This window comes from Podarcis cretensis, assembly GCF_951804945.1.
Source record: "Podarcis cretensis genome assembly, chromosome: 7".
NCBI lineage: Eukaryota > Metazoa > Chordata > Lepidosauria > Squamata > Lacertidae > Podarcis > Podarcis cretensis.
Genome location: NC_137176.1, coordinates 25,361,788 through 25,376,019, shown reverse-complemented (window position 1 = coordinate 25,376,019; position 14,232 = coordinate 25,361,788). Strand labels below are relative to the sequence as shown.

General features: G+C 43.3%; 1 protein-coding gene across 1 annotated transcript; it reads right to left on the bottom strand.

The window, feature by feature from the left end:
• Positions 1-2,388: 2,388 nt before the first annotated feature.
• On the bottom strand, positions 2,389-9,371 carry LOC307220888 (serpin B3-like). The gene is made up of 7 exons (XM_079985057.1): positions 9,201-9,371; positions 7,583-7,690; positions 5,747-5,893; positions 4,916-5,033; positions 4,357-4,508; positions 3,472-3,639; positions 2,389-2,821 (listed from the first exon to the last, which is right to left on the bottom strand). The coding sequence occupies exons 1-7, from the start codon at positions 9,366-9,368 to the stop codon at positions 2,450-2,452; spliced, it is 1,233 nt and encodes a 410-aa protein (XP_079841183.1). The 5' UTR covers positions 9,369-9,371; the 3' UTR covers positions 2,389-2,449.
• Positions 9,372-14,232: the final 4,861 nt, after the last annotated feature.

The window sequence follows — 14,232 nt, the reverse complement described above, 5'->3', positions numbered from 1 at the left end:
CAATAAAGCGAGATGAGCGCTGCAACCCCAGAGTTGGCCCCAGAGTTGCCTTTATACATTGTCTACTCAGAAGTAAGTCCCACTGAGTTCAAAAGAGCTTACTTCCAGGCAAGTGAGCCGAGGACAGAAGCCTCATGCCAACTTTGGCCTTTCCAAATCAGTGATAGCCACACAAATCTATTTCAGTTGCTCAAGCTGAAATGTATTATGAAGCAACAGGAACACTTGTACCAGTGAGGCATCTAATCATAGCCTGCATTTTTATTGAGGCTTGATCAGGGCCTGTATTTTAAAATGAGCTTAAAGATCTTCAAATGTTTCATGCCAGGCAGAAGAGCAGCTGCCTAAGAACCTTGGCAATGTTTTTCCTCCTAGACAAGGGGGCCCCCTGATTTATAGCAGAAAACAATTCTCAAAGTCGTAAAAAGGGAATTACAGGCTGACAGCCAAGGTTACACTGACCCTACATATTACAGAAGATAAAAAAAGCAGAGAAAAACATAATTAAGAGTGGGTAAATAGTAAAATAAAACCATGTGCCTCCCATTAAACTTGAGCCATATTTTCCTAAGGTTCAAAGGTCAAGAGCCATGGAAAAGCATCTAGCTGGCAGAAAGGAAGAGAGTATTTTGGGAAGTCTTTTTCTAAAGTTGTTTCTTTCTTAAACTGAGATCCTTTTAAGATTTCTTTTCCTTTTAAAAAGCTATCTATGTTATGTATTAAATATATTGGCTTAAATGTAATTATGCAAAGGAATTAGAAGCTAAGAAATGTTAAATCCTTATGCTAGATTCTTATTTCATATAGTTGGAAGAGATCACAGGGGCCATCAGCCACCAGCCTAGCCCCCCCTGCCAAGCAGGAAACATCATTAGAACATACATATGGTTGTCAAGCTTTTGTTTAGAGACCTCCAAAGGAAGGAGATCTTTCAATGATGATCCTTGACATCTGTTTAAGATAAAAATTTAAGATTAACATCTGTTTTGGAGGGCAATAGGGCGAGGTGAGCTGGTAATTAAGGTTCCTTGTTGAGACACATGTAAGATATATTACTACTTATTTGTCATTTATAGATAGAAGAATATATAGCTTTTTGTTTCCCATAAAAGGGCAGAAGGAAATGGGTGTATCTTTTGTGATTGGTTCTAGCAAACAGCCAACAGGAATTTCAACCAGGCTGATTGGACAGAGGCAGCCACAGGAGGAGCAAGGGGGCTGGATTAAGGAAATATAAGTGCTGGCCAGAATGGCAGGAGGGCAGGCCAGAGCTTGGTAACCATATACCACTGTGCCTCATATTTATTTGTCTGACAAATAAATTATTATTTTAATTTCTCTATTGCTGCGTTGCATATTTCATTCCAGCTAAGCGTTAACCACAAGCAGGGTGCTACACCAGGAAGCAGTTTCCACACTAGTGACATTTTCCTGCCTCCAGGTGCCATCTCTGCACGCTATTCAAAAAAGAAGAACTGAGGTACAAATAAGTGGAGTTTCTTTCATCTCAGTGCTATATTCTATATTGTGAGGACGGGGGGAACTGAACAGAACTAAAACTGCAGATTACACAGGAGACCAACTATCAACCAAGTGGACTTATTCTGGTTCTCTCATATATATATATGAAAGAAGGAAAGAATATATATTATCTCTTTTTTACATTTTTTACGTTTTATATTTTAAGTTGTGGTTCGAGGACCCGACCCCCGCAATGTGAAATGAAGACACAAGGACACGTGATATAAGGTTAATGGGCAAGGAAAGGCCACAACTTTATTGGTTACAGCAATGAAAAGGTATTGGCTTAGGCATTGGATCTCTAAAACAAGTGGGTTTATTCACCAGTGGTTCATCACCTGTTGATGCTAATCCAACTATAGGCTCACCCCGATGTCACCGAGGGTCGTGCCATGGCCTCCCGCCAAGCAGGCATCGGACAGAATACACAAACGCCAGATTCCTTTAACGGAATACCCAAAAATTGAAGGCATAGGCGATGGCCACACCTAGCACTTCGACACACCACAACACATTATTCCAATGCCTAACCTACCCACCAATACCACAAAAGTTGTGATGATTGCTACGAGGTAGGCGAAAAAACCAAAAAGCCTAATGCCAAATGGAAAAACTCCTACCAGGCACCATCTGGTACCATCTGGTGGCACAATGCTATATCGCACATACAACACACATATATCACCTTTTCTTTAGCAGTCTTGCTGAGTCCTGGGTGGAAAGATATTCTTCAAAAAGATGTAAAATGACTGAAGAAGGTATTGCAAAGAGGCAGGGTAGCAATCCTTTAAAAACCATTAACATACCATGAAAAGTAGGCCCACCACCAAAAAAAGAGTGTTTTCTCTGACCAAAGAATATGAGGCACATAAAGCATTTCCTATATCTGTTTTCCACTGACTTTGTTCCGCGAATCAGAAATCTTCCTTTATTGTGGTTTTGCAAATCTGCCGAAAACAAGTATGCTTTGGGTGCATTTGTGAAGGACATAAAAGAGGAAAGGATGGTTAGCCAGAATCTTCACAGGTTCCCGACGTGGACGCCTATCCTTGGGGCAATGGACTGCCTCTGCTTCTTCACCACCCTCCTCATCAACCTCAAATAGAGCGTTGTGGATAAACTGAGTCAGAACCACATTCTCTGTTGTGGTTGCTCCAGAGAAATCCCCCTTTTTTCGATCAATCAGGTCGATTTCTGTTCTCTTCTCTGAGCTGAACTTGGGAAGAGCCACTTCCACCTCTACGGGCTTCAGATCACAGGATAAGTCAAGAAGATGCTCATGGCTTAGTCCACCTTCCAGCTAGAGGAACAAACACAGAAATGGCAGTGATATCATTTCAGTCCCAGGTTGAATCAAAGCAATGGTGACCACAATAGATAAGTAGGTAATAGTACGTCCTTTCACAACAATATTATTAAATCCATATAAGTGTTATGGAGAAGAGCATCATGGATATTAGTGGCCGCCGAGACCATATAACACCGGTCCTGAAAGACCTACATTGGCTCCCAGTACACTTCCAAGCACAATTCAAAGTGTTGGTGCTGACCTTTAAAGCCCTAAATGGCCTCTGCCCAGTATACCTGAAGGAGTGTCTCCACCCCCATAGTTCCGCCCGAACACTGAGGTCCAGCACTGAGGGCCTTCTGGTGGTTCTCTCGCTGCGAGAAGTGAGGTTACAGAGAACCCGGCAGAGGGCCTTCTCAGTAGTGGCACCGCCCTGTAGAATGCCCTCCCATCAGATGTCGAGGAAATAAACAACCATCTGACTTTTAGAAGACATCTGAAGGCAGCCCTGTTTAGAGAAGTTTTTAGTGTTTGGTGTTTTATCGTGTTTTTAATGTTCTGTTGGGAGCCACCCAGAGTGGCTGGGGAAACCCAGCCAGATGAGCGGGGTATAAATAATAAATTGTTGTTGTTGTCGGCATAGGAGCAGGAATATGATTTACCTGTTGAAGAGCTTCCGCACTGCAGTCTACTGGGAGCAATACAAACAAGCTCATTTCATTGTTTTTGTAGGGAATCTCAAGAACCTGGATTTGAACATTGCATAGGTCAATTGTCCCTGCATTGTAGACACCTTTCCTGTGCATCAGCTGTACAGTATGACAGTCCTTCTGTAAAGAAAAGAAAAGGAGTAAATCTTTTAAAAGAGCAAAGGAACTTATTTTGCTTTAGGAGGTTCCTTCCTTCCCCTGATTTTGAATATCCAAGTTATAAAGGTGAGATTGACAACCCAAGAGACTGCCTCTGGTTTGCTGAAAAAGGGAGAGATGGATAAAATGGGCACCATCTGTCAAGCACATCTCTTTTTTAGAAGCCCCCTTGGAAGAAGAAGATATGCAAGATTGAGGGGAGAGGCCCAATATCTTCTGTTTATCCTGAATGAATAAATCTGGAAGAAATATAATGCAAGAAGTAGTGAGCCTTCTAGTTCTTTGCAAGGCTACATGATTCCATCAAACTCCCAGAATGAAGAGAGCAGATTTTTCTCTTCCAAGATTTCAGCATCAATCCTGCTAAAATAAGTTATCCTCTTCCTTCACTGAAATAATGAGACTGGTGGCTAGTGGCCAAGTGAAACTCTGTTGTTACTCATGGGGCTTTAAGACATCTAAGCCTAGCTGTGTGGGAGCCATCATCTAAAAAGGGTTCAGTTCAGCACTGCAGAGCCTTCCTTGCATCAAGTATTTCATGTGACTTCCATCAAGACGCTATTGGGGCAACTGAACTCCCACGAAAATCAGGCAATTTGGAAGTTGCTATCCACCTACTTGCTCTCATTGTCTCTGCACAACAGAAGCAAGGAAGCTAGACATATATTTACAACTCACCTCATCTGCATGATGTGGGTAAAACGGGGCTTCTTCTGTGAGCTCTTTGTCAAATTTCACTTCCCATTGTCCTTTGAAGTAGAGAGCATTCACCAGCAGGAGCTGAGCAAGGCAGTCAAAGATTTCCTTGGGGAGAAGATCCTTGATTTTACCTAGCAAAGAAATGGATATAATAGGGTTAAGAAAAATATCCAGGTTTTTGAAATATTATATTCCATAGTATCACTTCAAATAAAAAGGAGTGTACAACATGTATGCTAGCTATTTATGGAGGGTAACTGGAGCAGCTTGAGTAGATTAATTAGATTAAGTACTTAATTATACCCTGAGTGGTCCTTTGGGGTGCTTTAAGAAGCAAATAAAATATCATGAGCGCCAGTTTTCCTTTTACCATGTTTGGAGGACAGCAGAGGCGACAATGGTTTCTTAGGTTATTCTTGGAGAGTAAAATAGATTTAGATGCTGATTTTTAGATCACTCAAATGAGGAACAACAAGTAGAAGCTTTCCTTTCACAAAAGTTGTCAGGAAGAATTTGTTAGTACATTGTGTGGTCTTACCATGTGTACGGATTTCAACCCAAAGGTTGATGAGTCTCCTCACTTCCTCGGGGGCATTGTGCAAATCAACTCCATCCACTTCAGTCAGGTACAGTTTCAGAGCACAGAATATGAATTTCTAGACAGAATTAGAAAAACTGAATCCATGTATCAGTAATTTTAAAAGAATAACAAATCGGTTATAACATCCAGGTTCGTCTCTGATTTGAGATTACAGTGGTACCTCAGGTGAAGTACTTAATTTGTTCCCGAGGTCTGTACTTAACCTGAAACTGTTCTTAACCTGAAGCATCACTTTAGCTAATGGGGCCTCCTGCTGCTGCCATGCCGCCGGAGCATGATTTCTGTTCTCATCCTGAAGCAAAGTTCTTAACCTGAAGCACTATTTCTTGGTTAGTGGAGTCTGTAACCTGAAGCGTATGTAACCTGAAGCGTATGTAACCCAAGGTACCACTGTATTAGAAGTACAACTTCATGACCTCAAAGGTTTTGCATAATAGAAATGTTATTATTGATAGCCTTCTGGAAGCCCGCAGAGATTTCTATTGATAGGGTTCCTTCTTAACCACTGGTATTTCTTAACTACCTTAGATTTGCGGGTCCTTCCCTACTTTCAGAACACTGGGTTTTAGTTGTGGAGTACTTCATGCAACAGGTAATCATTACTGTAATAGTTCCCTCCCTCTGGTGGCCTGGGAATGAGGCACAGCTTTGACAGACACCAGTAGATGATGAACCCATTTATGTAGAATACAGTCAATTGCAGGTTGCAATGTGCACTTGGTTCTCACAGTGCAGTGGAGCACCCACAGGGGCCAAAATTAGAGTTACCTGGATGAAGGCAATGTCCTTGTTTCCATAGAGCTTGTTGGCAACGCTCAGGGTATAGTTGCTGCTGGGCTCATTAAGAGTCGCAAGGATTTTGCTGAATGCCGTATGGATTCCTTCAGGCTCCTCACACTCATAGCAGGGAACATCCTAAGGATTCAAAATAGAAGGTTAATTCTCAAGACTCTTGGCTGCTAATCTCATTATTAACTTCTCTGTGTCCCGAATACATGCAAACCAACAAAGCCAAGCGACCGGATTTTTAATTCTTTATCGGCAAAGCGCTCAGTTACATCAGCTCCTAATGTGCAAGAGTTTCACATGATTTCACACAATGTATTACTACAAGATCCAGTGAAAAGTTGGAAGGAAATACACAAACCCAGATTTAAAATCCCTGCCCAGCAGTGAAATTCACCGGATGACCTCGGGTCAGTCACTATATCTGTAACATTGATCTAGATCAGACTTCCCAAGTATTTCACAACTTAGGCATTATGGCAAGGTGGCTCAGGCTCAGAGCAAGGAGGTGCGTGGCAAATGTCTCATCTGCTGTCACAAGGTTTTAAATGTGATGGTTTAGAATGGGTTTTCGGATTCGGACAGCTAGCATCTTTATTCTGTGCCTGCAATGAAACATCTCCGTCAGTAGGTTCTTCAATTCCAGTTCAGTTATAGCAGGCATATCCAACTCCTAAGAAACTGTGATCTACTCCCAGTATAAATTAACTGGCCGTGATCTACCCATTGTCATTGGAGCGGGGAGGAGTGGGCATTTGGGGGGGTGGGTTAGCAGAGTTGTTGAGCTTCTTTTGGGAAGGGAGTGGACAGAGTTTCTGAGGTTTATATGGGACGGGGGCAGGGACATTACTTGCCCGCGATCAACCGTGATTGACAAGGATCATGCAGGCAATCTACTTGTTGATTGCGGTCGACCTGTTGGACATCGCTGAGTTAGAGGAAAGGAATAAGAAATCTTCATTGGCAGAAGATTAAGAATCGTGGACTCAGAGACAGAGAATTATAAAGCATCAAAATCGAGATGTGGAAAATATGGAAACAATGAGGAGAGGCAGCACTAAGCTGTGGAGATATGCTTCAGAGATCCAGAGTGTGGGGAGCTCCGAAAAATTAATAATTATAATTTTGACTATAATTTGGTCTTTTTATTTTAGTTTTTTATTTTAATTGGAGTATTATGATTGGATATATTAATTGGATGTTTTTTATTGGAAAATCAATAAAAAGGATTAAAAGGAAATCTTCATTGGCATAAAAACACATGAACCTTTCAAAACGTCCCGTAAACCGAGGGCTGCATCAACTTAGTGCTAATTATCTCCTTGTATCAGCAAAATAACTTCCACTTGCACATGGGACTTTCCTCCCTCTTTTCACCTGTGCCAACCAAATCTGTTCTGGTCCCAGCTTTAACCCTCTGGAGCAGATTTGGGGGTGGCATATTTGGGATATGCCTGGGGAGGAGGGTGGCAATCCCAGTGCACAATCCCAGTGCACAAGCAAAGATTGTTTCATTTCTGCAATTATTTAGTTAAATACTGCCCAAGATTGCACTAATACTGCAGAGGAAGATGCAGATATTTGTATATTCTTGTGCCTGTTTCACTTGAGTTTTACATTTGACTATTTTGCCACAAGTGCATTTGTGGAAATGATGTCTGCACTCTCATGCGAAGGACTCTTCCTTCAAATATATTTTCCCCCAAAAGGCACGGAATTTGATGTTGAGTTTAAACAGGAGAAGATGCTAATAAGCCACTTGGATTTAAGGGATAGGGAGAATACTCCTAAACTTTATTTAAGCAATCTTGTACGTACATTTGATGTTCTTAATCTGGTTGATGAACGTCCGAGACTTTTGGCTGCTTCCAGATATCTACTCTTTCTGGTTTTGTCACTCTCCTTCACTTCATCCCAGTGAAGGACCTTGAATGAAATGGTAACATGGCTTCAGTTGCATAGGCAAAATAACAGCAGCACTTAAGAACTTGAAATATATGGTTTCCTAGGTCTCATACACCACAAGGTGTCACTGTCAATCAAACACAGAGTAGATCTCTGCTTGTATCTCAAACTTGTGAATGATTTGACATGTTTGGGACATCATATCTGAACCATGCCAAATTAATGGTGCAAACATCCATTGAGCTTCAGGCAACCTGAAGTTTGAGTTAATATTACGTTCAGTTCAAGTCACATTGGGATTGAGAAACAGAGGAAAGGGATATTTTCTACATATACATATATTTCGGGTTGCGATATTTCAAAATCTGGACACAAAACGTTTCCTTTCCTTTTTCTTTTCTGCAAAATCTCCAAAGAAAAAGAAGTTTGTTAGCTATTTTGGGTGGGGGAAATTCGGCCCCCCAAAAATATGGTTTTCCCAGACATTTTGAACTATTTGAGAAACAGATTGCATGCACACCATTTTCAATGGACGAATCCTGGCTATGTCCAGGATTTTCCAGATGTATGGCAGCCCTACATATATTGTCTATGAAGCGATTACATTTCTACACATTTATCAGCTTTTGTACACAGCCTTTCTTCCACGCATGCACATTCTAAGACATCCTTGTTTAAGATGCTACTTTAGGATTGTAATGAGAAAGTAAATGTTCAGATTGAAAAAATAATCAAATAGGCTCAGTACATATGAGGAATCCCTTTGGATTCAGAAATAGCATTTCTATAATAATTTTCAGAAACTGATCAACAACTTTCCCAGAACGACCTAGTTGCGTACCTACTATTGCAAGACTGGAAGACTCTAAATGCAGTTTAGATCTGGATCTCACAACTATGGGACCTAATATTAATGGACAAACTGACACAACCCATGTGTGAGAGAGTTGAACAGACAAGGAAATCACTGCTTTTCAATCAACCTGGGATAGTTTTATTACATATGCAGCATCAAGAGTAGTTATGGGCCTCTAAGTGCACATGGAAACTTGTTATAAACACCATAATTCACTATAATTTGTTATAATCACTATAATTCAGTTTAAGAACTGAAATGACTTAAAAGTTAAATGTAATTAAATAGATATCTGGTGCCTCTGTATGTGTGGATGGTGGTTTGTTTAATACTATTTTTTGTTTAATTAAGAAAAAGAAAACGGGGAGGGGGAATTCAAATGAATTGTGATTATAACAATACAGTGGACCCTCCGGATATGAGTTTAATTCGTTCCGGGGGTCTGTGTGCACCCTGAAAGAAGAGGCACTGTTTCTGCGCATGGACATGCGGCAAAACCCGGAAGTATACACTTCCAGGTTTGCCGTGTTCACAACCCGAAAGTTACGTTACCCAAAGGCAATGTAACCCAAGGATCCACTGTAACTGTAATAATTGGTGTGGACCAGTGATGGGAAGCTATTTGCCAGTGAACCTAGTTTGAAGGCTGCAGCTCTTCTGTTTGATTATTCTCACCTTCTCAATCTCAGCTGCCTGTTCATTTCCAGATGCATAAGCACTCAGGCCTAGAGCCCGCATGAGGTTCACAGGGGACAGCAAGACATTGTTATCTGTGAGCTCTTGGGCCACACGGTGGAAAAAGTCAACAGCAAATTTAGCACTGGCTTCAGGCAAGGTGGTCATGATGGAATTAGAAGCCCTAAGGGAAGACCAGAATGAGTCAATTTTTACAATCTCTATCATACTGTGTATGTTTTGTTCCTGCTACTATACCCGTTCATCAAAAACAATTGTGAAGAACTACCTAGGATAAAAGAATTATTGTGAAGGGGTCTGGCTGCACTCCTCGCACAATACCCCGCTGTGGCACAGCGCCCTCCTGAGTATGCGCATGCCCCCCCCAGCTCAACAAACTCAAAAACCCAGACAATTCATGTAAAATCAAAAAATCTGCCCAGGGGCCACATTGGGCGCCAAAAAGAGGACATGTCCAGGAAATCCCGGACTTATGGCAACCCCAAATTAGGTAATGAAAAAATATAATGGGAAGTAAGTTTAACAGAGGCGGATTTAGGGCAGTGCAAGCAGTTTCCCAAGCTGAGGGGGACGCCACAACTATAATGTGGAGCACGCACAGAATGGAAGGCAAGAGGCAGAGCGTGCCAAATTTTGACCTCATACAAAGCACTGCTGAAATTTGAAAGACCAGAGTCCGCCTGTCAGGGGCTGGACTGAGGAGGAATGGTGGGAGGCCACCCCCCCTCCCAAACCTTCCTGAAAACAGGAGGACAGTATAGATTTAGAACAGTGGTTTGCAGAAGGGCATAGTTCAAAGGCTGCAGAGGGGAGAAGCTGGGAAATATTGGAAGAGGGACAGCAGGAAGAAGAAGAAGAAGCAACAGGGGAGAGACAGCTGACAGACTCATTGTGTTTGGAGAGCATTCCTGACCACCACCACCCCAGGACCAAGCAAGCATTGAGAGTAGTAGAACAGAAAGCTCAGAGGCAGAAAGCTCAGATTGGCCAATGCAGGGGTGAAGTAGAACAGGAGAGACCTAGGCGGTGGGATTTTACTTGGAGCAACGCCATTATCTAGGGGAGACTGCAGTCCTTTGTCTCTCACTGTGAATATTGAATAAATTAATTGGTAAGAACTTTTATTGTCTATCTTATTCTTGGCTGCCACCGTGGGAGGGATCAAATTCCCCAAAGCCTGACACCGCCCCTGCAAATGCTCAGAGTATTTTCTTTCTGTTTGGGGGGCTGCCAAAATGGTTGTTTGTTTTTTTCGGTACTTGGTTGGTGGTGTTAAATTAAGCATGCTCAGAGTATTTTTGTTTTGTTTTGTTTTTTTTGTAGTCCATGGAAGCTTATTAATAATAAATTTGTTAGACTTTAAGGGCATAATATTGGTTCCTTATTTTATGTATTCCTTTTTGGAGGGGGACCCCTGTTTTGAGAACTGCAACAGAGCCTCCCTGCCACTTTAATTTGGCCTTGGGGTAAAAAGGAGAGCTACTCACCTTGGATTCAGTTGCGATGATAAGAGGCTGGCAGGTGAGTGTGATGCTCTCCTCCACTGAGCTGCTGGCATTTATACGGATCTCCTTACACCCACGCAACCATTAAACAGATTTGCATTTCTAAATCAGCAAAAAAATTGATTAAAACAAATTTACATAATGAAAACAGTGCGAGGCAAAACCTGGTCATTTGTAATAATCAAACCTAATCATCACAGATGACTACATATGCTGCAGATATGACTTTGTATAATTACATATATTTCGGCTGCTGCAAACAAGTGGATTACAACACACCCTTTCAGCAATGAAGATGTTTGTGGATTGTCAGTGTGCTCACGGAATTCCAAATAATGACTCTTGAAAACATCCCCATTATAAAACTATCCCTTAAAGCCAATATTATTTTACCATGGGAATCCGTTGAAAGAATAGGTGCCCCTTTAGGCTAGAAATGCAGAGGGTTGCTTCCTCCTCCCCCAAATTCCCTTTGAATGCCTTCTGGTGCTGTGAAAAATGACAGGGCTTTGTACACACTGGACAGTATTCAGTTAATGTGTTTGGTCAGCAAAAGGATTTCCACTTGCACAATGGGACTTTCCCCTCCCTCAAGACCTTTGGGTGAGGAGGACTCGGGTATATTTGGCCAGGATTCCTTGTTTGCTCTATTTGTACATTATTTTTAGTTGCTATTCAGCTGTTTTGATTCGTTTGCAATTTGATGATTTTGTTTTGCGCTACCTAAAGGAGGGTGGGGCAGAAATAATGTCTGCATAGTTAGGTCTACGTGAGTGTAAATCTTGGGAACAAAATAATAAAAATAAAGAGAAGACGAACAATAGGCAGATATCTCAACAGGTTCAGTAAACAACAAATTAAAAATTCTGTCATAATGTAAACCAAACCACAGTGCCAAAAATTAAGATTTCCAATTTAACCATCCACCTAGCACTAGACAGCACAGTCGGAAACATGTAAATTATCCAGTCTTTATTGTGGTGGCTAGGGTTGCCATATTTCAAGAGGTAAAAATCTGGACACAAAAAGTTGTTGAGCTTTTTTAAGGCAATTGCCCAATCGCCCCTCTGCCCACCCAGAGGGCCAGAGCCTGAAACTGTGCCCAGGTCCCCTGCACGAAAGTCCGAGTCTGAACCAAATCTAGGACATCTGCTTTAAAATGTAAAATCTCTCCTGGATGGGCATGTAGAATGGTAAAGGGACCCTTAACTGTTAGGTTCAGTTGTGGCCAACTCTGGGGTTGAAGCACTCATCTCACTTTATTGGCCGAGGGAGCCGGCATACAGCTTCTGGGTCATGTGGCCAGCATGACTAAGCCGCTTCTGGCGAACCAGAGCAGCACACGGAAACGCCATTTACCTTCCCACCGGAGTGGTACCTATTTATCTACTTGCACTTCGTGCTTTCGAACTGCTAGGTGAGCAGGAGCTGGGACAGAGCAACAGGAGCTCACCCCGTCACGGGGATTTGAACTGCCGACCTTCCAATTGGCAAGCCCTAGGCTCAGTGGTTTAACCCACAGCGCCACCCACGTCCTGGATGGGCGCCCCTAAAAGGGGACATGTCTGGGAATTCCTGGATGTATCGCAACTCTAGATAATGCCCCAGAATGACACTAGGCATCTCCTCTGAAGATAAGATGCAGCCCCATTTCATGGAACAAGGAAGACAACATTTATATCAAGGAAGAAAATACTTGACTTAGATGGGAATTGACTGGTAAAGCGTTCATTATACATCCCACACACTGCTGGAGAGTGTTTGGACACATCCAGTGCAGTGGTGTAGCGTGGGGGGTGCAGGGGGGGGGCTGGCCACACCGGGCGCAACATCTAGGGGTTAGGGTTAGGGGGCGCAAATCCACGGGTTAGGGGGCGCAAATTACTTGCCTTGCCCCAGGTGCTGACAACCCACGCTACGCCACTGATCCAGTGTTAGTTTTTTTCTGTGCCAGTCAGCTCAGGGTTGCCATATTTCAAAAAGTTTTGCAAAATCACCAACATCACCTGCCATACATCCAGATTTCCTTGGACATTTCGACAATTTCTGCCTGGACACTGCTATCCGGAATGCCCCTTCCGACCTTCAGGAGGAGGGGGGGTTGTGGGATCACGACCCCGCCCACACTCTGCGAGGCTGGCGTCAGCCTCGCAGGAGACAGGGATTCACCCAATTAGCATACCCTGTGGCGCCAGCCAATTGGCTGGCGGCAGGGGCGGGCCTTCCTAGGGCCACTTAAGGTCAGGGCAGCCCCTGGCTCACCCCCTTTCTTCCCTGGAGACGACGCAGTTTGCAGTTTGGGTTTCCCTCAGCTGCTGGACCACAGGGAAGTTTACCTTTTGTTATTCCTTTCTCCTCTAGGAGTGAGGGCTGCTTAATTCGCATTTATTGCGCTGCTCTCTTCATAATTGGGTACTTTGGCTGAATTTTAATTGATTGGGGTGCCTGGGGGGGTGACTACATTGCCATTCGTCATTAATTCTGCTGGTGCGTTGCTGTTTGTGTGTGTGTTTATTGTTCCAGTGGTCAGCAGAGGTGCTTCAGAATTTCCTCATCCTTCCTCCTTTTGCTTCTCCCCCTCTCTCCCCATGGTTTGAATGCTCTTTAATCAGCTGATTTTACACGGTCTCCGTTCTGCCCCCCTTGTTTTTTCCCTCTCCCCAGCTAATTTAAACAGTCTCCATTCTGCCCCTTCTTTCTCCCCTCTCCCCGGCCAGCCCTCACGTTTCCCGCATATCAGCTGTTCCTGCTTGTGGGAGATCTTATCTGCCTTGCCTGGAGCGTTCCTGCCTTGCTTCTTTGTTGCCTTTGTTCTTGAGCTGCAGGGCACCTCGTGGAATATGCTGTAGCTTCACAGAAAAAGCTCCCTTTCTTTTACAGGGAATTTTCAGCATTCGCTGCTGGTGTTGCTTTATTTCTAAACTGCTTGATTTTCAGGAGTTGTTATCTCTATTTTTGTGGGGCTTTTCTCCTTCTGGGGGTTTCCCCCTTTGCGCTCCATTCCAGCTGCTGCAGTTTAACACGGGAGCTGTAATTGAGCTAAAATCACTGTGTGTGTGTGTTTGTGTGCTTTCCTTCCAGCATCTCTTTCACGTCTACAGTTTTACAGGAAGCTCTGTGTGTTTTGGTGCAAGTTCCCTGCCCTCAGGAGCTTGCCTTGCCTGCTGCTGCATGCCCCCTTCAGAAGAATTTATTCAGCTTTGTGGAGCTTTTTCTGGTGATCCGTTGCCTGCCCTCGACTGCTGACCGCCTGTCCTGCAAGGAGCTCAAGGAAGAAAGGCCGGAGGACACAGCGCACCCATCCAATCAGGTTTTTGCTGTTGGGGCTTCATGCTTTAGCTAGGGGTTTGTGCAGGGGAGCGTGGTGCAATTAGGTGGATGGCAGCTGCGGGAGGAGAGCGGGCTGCATTTGGTGCCGGTTGTGTTTCATTTTCCTGCTGGGGTGAGGGGGCAGAATTTCTTGTCAAATAATCATTTCAGCAGCATTCTTGAGGGGGTGAGTTCTA

Coding starts and splice junctions, on each gene's coding strand:
- LOC307220888 (XM_079985057.1), bottom strand. CDS start 9,368: ATGACCACCTTGCCTGAAGCCAGTGCTAAATTTGCTGTTGACTTTTTC. Junction 7,691..9,200: donor AGGCAGCTGAGATTGAGAAG/GTGAGAATAATC, acceptor ATTTCATTCAAG/GTCCTTCACTGGGATGAAGT. Junction 3,640..4,356: donor ACCCACATCATGCAGATGAG/GTGAGTTGTAAA, acceptor TTTTCTTTACAG/AAGGACTGTCATACTGTACA.